Consider the following 6,172-nt stretch of genomic DNA (forward strand, 5'->3'; position numbering starts at 1 on the left):
CTTGGCGCGCGCAGGCTCTTTTTACGACCAACAAGGTATTGTCACAACTAAAGTGGCCATTTTTACATAGTGAGTTTTCAAGTTTGAGACATTATAACTCCTGAACCAAAAACGGTACTGACCCCTAATTTTCTCCAAATATTAATTATATGTCAAACAAAATTCTTGAAACGTTTCAAGATAATCCTTCAGTCCTTCTCTGATTTATGTTGAATCAAGCATTTTCATGATTTTCCTTTTTTCAGAAAAATATCAAAAAATGAGTGTTTTTTCCTTAAAATCTCAATCCACTTATCACAATAACCCACAAAAATGGTATCAATTTGTAGAAAATTTTATTCTCTTTCATATGACATCACATTTGTTGAACACTGATCTTTCAATCAAATTTTATCTTCCAAATAACAAATTCAGTAAATATGGCGGCCATCTTGGACGCCATCTTGGATTTGGAGGCTTTCGCAACAAATTTTTTGAGGTAGACCAGTGGAATGTTGTTTGTTACAATAAAAACTTGAAAATAAGCATGGTCTACTTAGTTTGTAGAGAGAGTGCAACTCGACCTCTGTTTTTAGCTTTTGGCCCCCCGGTTATTAACTGGTAAGTCTTCTAATTGAAGAAATTTTTGGATTTTAAGTTGATATTTACCCGCGATACTAAATCTGTCATGATAATGAATGCTACAAAGGGCATGGTCGCAGTTAATTGCAGGGGTGTGTGTGTGTGTGTGTGTGTGTGTTATGGGGGTCGGATTATTTGAAAATCCTTCGCTGAAAATCCAGGAAAATCTTTTGCATCGGTTGGGAAGCTTAGGAGTTTCATAAAAAATCAAGCAAAGGAAATCATCTTGTGTTAAAACATTACAATTTTGGAGCGATTTTTGATAAATTGGTTGCTGTTTTTTTGAAAATAAATAGTGGGCTTTTTCCAAGCCAAGCAAGGTCTCCTCTGGTGAGATGAAGTCCCACACACTGCAAGTCATCGAGGGATATACTGGACATAGTAACTGATGCTACAACTGTTAGTACAGGATTTACACCTACTTCTACAACTATACTTCTACAACTCTCCAAGTGGTACTTTTGGAATTGCATCTATAATCTAGGGAAGGAGAGCATCTTCTGTGACAACATGGATTATGGTATCTCGGAGCAATTTCTGGGAAGTTGGTAGCTGTTGTGAGAGCAAAGTGTGGACTTTTTCCAAGCAAGGTGAGGTGAGGTGAATTAACATCATGTAACCAGTGTTGGAGTCCCACACTCCGTAATTCATCGAGGGATAAACAGGATATCGTAACCCAAGCTACATCTAGATTTAGAGCCTGTTTCTAGTTCTACTATCTCTCAAAGGAATACGGTAACCAGACTTGTGAACAGTGTCATCATGCAACAGAACTGATACAAGTAGATCAGGTTTTTATGCTGTCTTTATAGAAAGTATAAGAATAGCATCTTCTGTTTTGGTGCTATTCTCTGATAAACAGTCACCAAGAGTGAATTTCTTCATGAAATCTTCTGCATTGTCGCACTCTTTAATGGATGCATGCTGTGAATTTCCAAGAGTAAGAGTGACAACTATGAAATGCGGTACAGTATCACTAGAAACTCCTGTGTTCGTGAGTGGGATTTATCATTTTTCTTTGTTCGTCTGTACATACTATTGTCTAGATTATATGCGACAACATCAGTGCATTAGCAGATTTACATGCGCAATTGGATGCGGTGCTTTGTGTATGGCTAGTTGACCATTCCATTATGCCTAGGAAGCCAAAGTACCCATGTGGATTTTGCCACAAGGCAGTGACTTGGAAGAGCAAGGGATTCCAGTGTGAAGGACCATGTGAACTATGGTTCCACTCGGAGTGCTTAGGACTTAATACTGCTGAATATAACTCTTTGGGAAACAGTTCCTATATCTGGATATGTAACCATTGTGGTGTACATAGCATTGGTAGATCCATCCTGACAGACATGAACATTGCTTCAAATGATCTTAGTGAGGTAAATGCCCACAAGGTCCTCAGTGACCTTGACTCATCAGCAGTCTCCTCTGAGTCTGATGAAACTCAAAGTCCAAACTAGCTAATCCATGCGTAGTCTCCAATTGGCCAACACACAGCACCAATTCGGAAGACTACGAGACCAAAGGGGCGCCAGCTACGGATACTGAATGTAAACTGCCAAAGTCTCAAGGCAAAAAAAACTGTCATTCAAAGTGTTAGTAACAAAACATTATCCTGATGTTATTATAGGGACAGAATCCTGGCTGTCAAGTGATATACAAGACAATGAAGTATTTTCAACGGAAGTGTATGACATCCACCGCAGATATAGACCAAATGATGCTCATGGCGCAGTATTCATTGCAACCAAGAAAGACCTGATTGCCAGCAGGGTAATAGAGCTGGAGACAAATTGCGAGATCTTGTGGTGCAAGATTGAGATTACAGGAACCAAAACACTCTACATAGCATCCTACTACAAGCCTCAGGAAGGAGATGAAGCAAGTTTGCTGGAACTCCCGCAATCACTCAGCAGGCTGAACATGAGCCATCCTTGTATTGTCGGGGGCGATTTCAACCTTCCAGGATGGGACTGGCTAAACCAACGAGTGAAGGAATGTGGCCACCATGCCTTACACCACAAGTTCGGAGAAGTGCTTGACGACTATGGTCTAGTCCAACTAGTAAAGGAGCCTACAAGACAGCAGAATATCCTTGACTTGTACCTCGTCAACAATCCAACTCTTGTTCACAATGTTTCAGTGGTAACCGGAATCTCAGACCACGACTGTCCCCTCCTCACTCTTGACATGAACCCATCTCGGAGAAGGCAGAAGCCCAGGAAAGTTCCGGTCTACAGCAAAGCTGACTGGGAAGCTTTCCAAAACCAGCATGGCCAAAGTATCAGATGAGATAGCATCAAAGTATGAGGAAGCTACCACCAGTGAACTGTGGGAGATATTCAAGACCGGAATCCAGGAAGGTATAGAGGCACACATTCCCCAGACAATGTTGAAACACAGGATCAACCTGCCGTGGGTAACTGCTAAGATCAGAAAGCTCATCAAGAAGAGGAGCAGACTTACTAAGAGATGCAAAGTCCTCTTAAAGACCAAGGGACTCATCCCACATGACCTTGAAGAGCAAAATAGATGCCTCAAAAGGAAAATCCAAGCATAGATCAGAAGAGAATATTGGAAATACCTTGAGTCGATCTTTGAAACAGATGATGAGGAAGGAAACCAGTATGGGGCCGTTAAGAGATTCTGGAGCTTCATTAAACACAATCGGAGTGATAGTGGAGGAATCTCAGAGCCGAGTTCAAAGGGAAGAAATCTAACAGACCCCACCGAGAAAGCAGATGCTCTCAACCACCAGTTCCAAACCGTATTCACAAAGGAGACTCCAGTTCCATGCGATCTGCTTCCCTCAAACTCGCCATATGAAACCATGCCTGACATCAACATCACAACGGCAGGTGTCAAGAAGTTACTTGACAAACTCAATCCAAAGAAGGCAAGTGGTCCTGATGGGATTACTCCACGAGTACTGAAGGAGCTGTCGAATACCATTGCACCTTGCCTGTGTAACATCTTCAGGAAGTCATACAACTTGGGAGAAATCCCAGATGATTGGAGACATGCAAACATAGTGCCAATCTTCAAGAAAGGATATAGAGCAGACCCAAGCAACTACAAGCCCATCTCCCTTACATGCATCACCTGTAAGCTGATGGAGCACATCCTAGCAAGCAACATCATGGCGCATGGAAATCACCAAGACATCCTGTACTACCACTCCAGCATGGTTTCTCACAGCACAGATCATGTGAGCTCCAGTTGTTGGGGTTGGTGAGTGACCTCATGAAAAGCCTACAAGAAGGAAAACAGACAGACATCCTGGTGCTGGACTTCAGCAAGACTTTTGACAAGGTAGGCCACCAACGCCTCCTTCAGAAGCTTGACTACTATGGAGTTAGAGGACTCAGCCATCGTTGGATTGCCAGCTTTCTGAAGAACCGAAAACAGCAGGTACTTCTCGATGGCTGTAGATCATCACATGTTGACGTAGACTCTGGAGTGTCGCAGGGGTCCGTTCTAGGTCCGTGTCTCTTCCTGTACTTCATAAATGACCTGCCTGACCAACTTAGATCAAAGGTCCGAATGTTTGCTGACGATGCCATTGTCTACCTCACAATCCACTCGGATGCTGACACCAAACAGCTGCAACAAGATCTTGACATGCTCGGTGAATGGACCGACAAATGGAGCTGAACACCAGTAAGTGTGAAGTGATATCAGTCACTAGGAAGAGGAAACGGATAGTACATCAGTACAAACTCAACAACTCAATCCTGACCCCTGTGGAAGCCACAAAGTACCTCGGCGTCACAATAACATCAGACTTTAACTGGATTAAGCATGTTGAAAATGTCTGCCAAAAAGCTAATCACACCCTGGCCTTCCTGAGAAGAAATCTGCACCTCAACTCACCGAAACTCAAAACCACAGCATACAGAACACTGGTCAGACCTCTAGTCGAATATGCCTCCTCCGTGTGGGATCCATCAACTGCAAGGAATATCAGCAAGATTGAGATGATCCAGCGGAGGGCAGCCAGATACACTCTAAACCGATACCGGAATACATCAAGTGTATCATCAATGCTGCAGGAGCTGGGATGGACATCACTACAACAGAGACGTGAACATCTCCGTCTTGTGTCACATTACAAGCACTTCAGTAGTTCAGCTCGTACCTTCATGGTAGACATCAGCGTGTCTCTATTAATGGCGTCTGTTCTCCTCAAACTCTTCTTTCACATGGAGTTCCACAGGGGTCTGTAGGTGGACCACTTCTGTTTGTTGTTTACACACAGCCTCTTACCTCCAGGAACTATTTCATAAGTACAAACCAAATAGATTTCTTCGTTCATCCACTGCTCACACCCTTCGAGTTCCCCATACTCATCACTCGTGGGGCAACAGAACTTTCACCCAGTCTGGCTCTTCTCTCTGGAACTCACTGCCTTTGAAACAGAGAATGGAGACCTCTTTCCCTCAGTTCAAGAGGGAACTCAAGACCTTTTTATTTCAGTAACTGTGCTTTCTTTCAATTGGGATCTTTTCCTGAATGAAGCAATGTGGGAGGAGGTCTTACCTTTCTGCGCCAGGAGTGCCACTGTGTTACAGACATGGCGCATTACAAGACTCCGTTATTATTATTGTGATGTTCTACAAGATCCACACCCAGTGTGTACCATTCAACTGTGAGGCTTTCATCACCAAATCCACCAGACCATCCAGAGTTGTGAACACCCAAGGCTTCCTCATCCCTCAATCCCGGACACAACAGCACCAAAACTCGTTCTTTCCAAGAACTGTTAGATCCTGGAATGCCCTCCCTGACGATGTTGTGACGGCCTCTTCAGTTAACGCCTTTCGTCTCCTGCTGACGGAAGGCAGCAACAGCTAGATTCGAGGCAGTTTTTACTTGCACCCTGAAAATTATTGGCACATGCACCTTACCCCTATGACACACACTATCACCAAGTTCTGCAAGAATCTTCAAGATTGAAGGAAGCAGACTACTGACAAGAAGAAGAAGAAGAAGAAGCCCCATTTAGCTATGCGTATGGGGCTGCTGGTCGCAGTTAGCTATGCGTATGGGGCTGCACGCTGCTGGTCGCAGTTATCATGCAATAATGGTTTCGTACAATACGTGTACTACCTCGCCGCCGTACGGCGTCGCATACTAGTAAACGGCTCTGGATTGCATGATTACTAAGACATGAGAGCACTTTGGGGCGAGCAAGTCTCACAGTGTTAGTTATATGAAAGGTACTTTAACCTGAAACACAAACTAAGACAAGGAAATCCAGGGAAACTTTTGAAGAGGTACCAAAACTATATTATCTTTAATCGCAAATATCTCAATTTGGCAAATATGGACTTATCGGTTTTTGCGAACAAACTCTTCATGTACACATAGGACATTCATTTAGGCCAAGTTTGGTCCATGGGCTCCATGGGGTAAATTACCCCCGCCGGAGGGCCTTTTCGGGGGGTCCCCGGGGGCCGAACCCGCCCTCAGGGACCAGGATGACACAGCTTCAACCCCCTCCGGAGTTGAAGCCTCAGAGTCCCTAAACCAGGGCTATGAAGAAATTAAT

At 43.8% G+C, this 6,172-nt stretch overlaps 2 protein-coding genes across 2 annotated transcripts; both read left to right on the plus strand.

The window, feature by feature from the left end:
- Positions 1-1,138: 1,138 nt before the first annotated feature.
- Positions 1,139-3,856, plus strand: LOC139709527 (uncharacterized). The gene is made up of 3 exons (XM_071621485.1): positions 1,139-1,211; positions 2,252-2,902; positions 3,228-3,856. The coding sequence occupies exons 1-3, from the start codon at positions 1,139-1,141 to the stop codon at positions 3,854-3,856; spliced, it is 1,353 nt and encodes a 450-aa protein (XP_071477586.1).
- Positions 3,857-4,265: 409 nt separating this feature from the next.
- On the plus strand, positions 4,266-5,475 carry LOC139709528 (uncharacterized). The gene is made up of 2 exons (XM_071621486.1): positions 4,266-4,704; positions 5,210-5,475. The coding sequence occupies exons 1-2, from the start codon at positions 4,266-4,268 to the stop codon at positions 5,473-5,475; spliced, it is 705 nt and encodes a 234-aa protein (XP_071477587.1).
- The last annotated feature ends 697 nt before the right edge of the window (positions 5,476-6,172 follow it).

The sequence above is a fragment of the Diadema antillarum genome, unplaced genomic scaffold (genome assembly GCF_040938485.1).
Source record: "Diadema antillarum isolate AM-2024a unplaced genomic scaffold, OU_Dant_1.0 seq00001441_RagTag, whole genome shotgun sequence".
Taxonomy (NCBI): Eukaryota; Metazoa; Echinodermata; class Echinoidea; order Diadematoida; family Diadematidae; genus Diadema; species Diadema antillarum.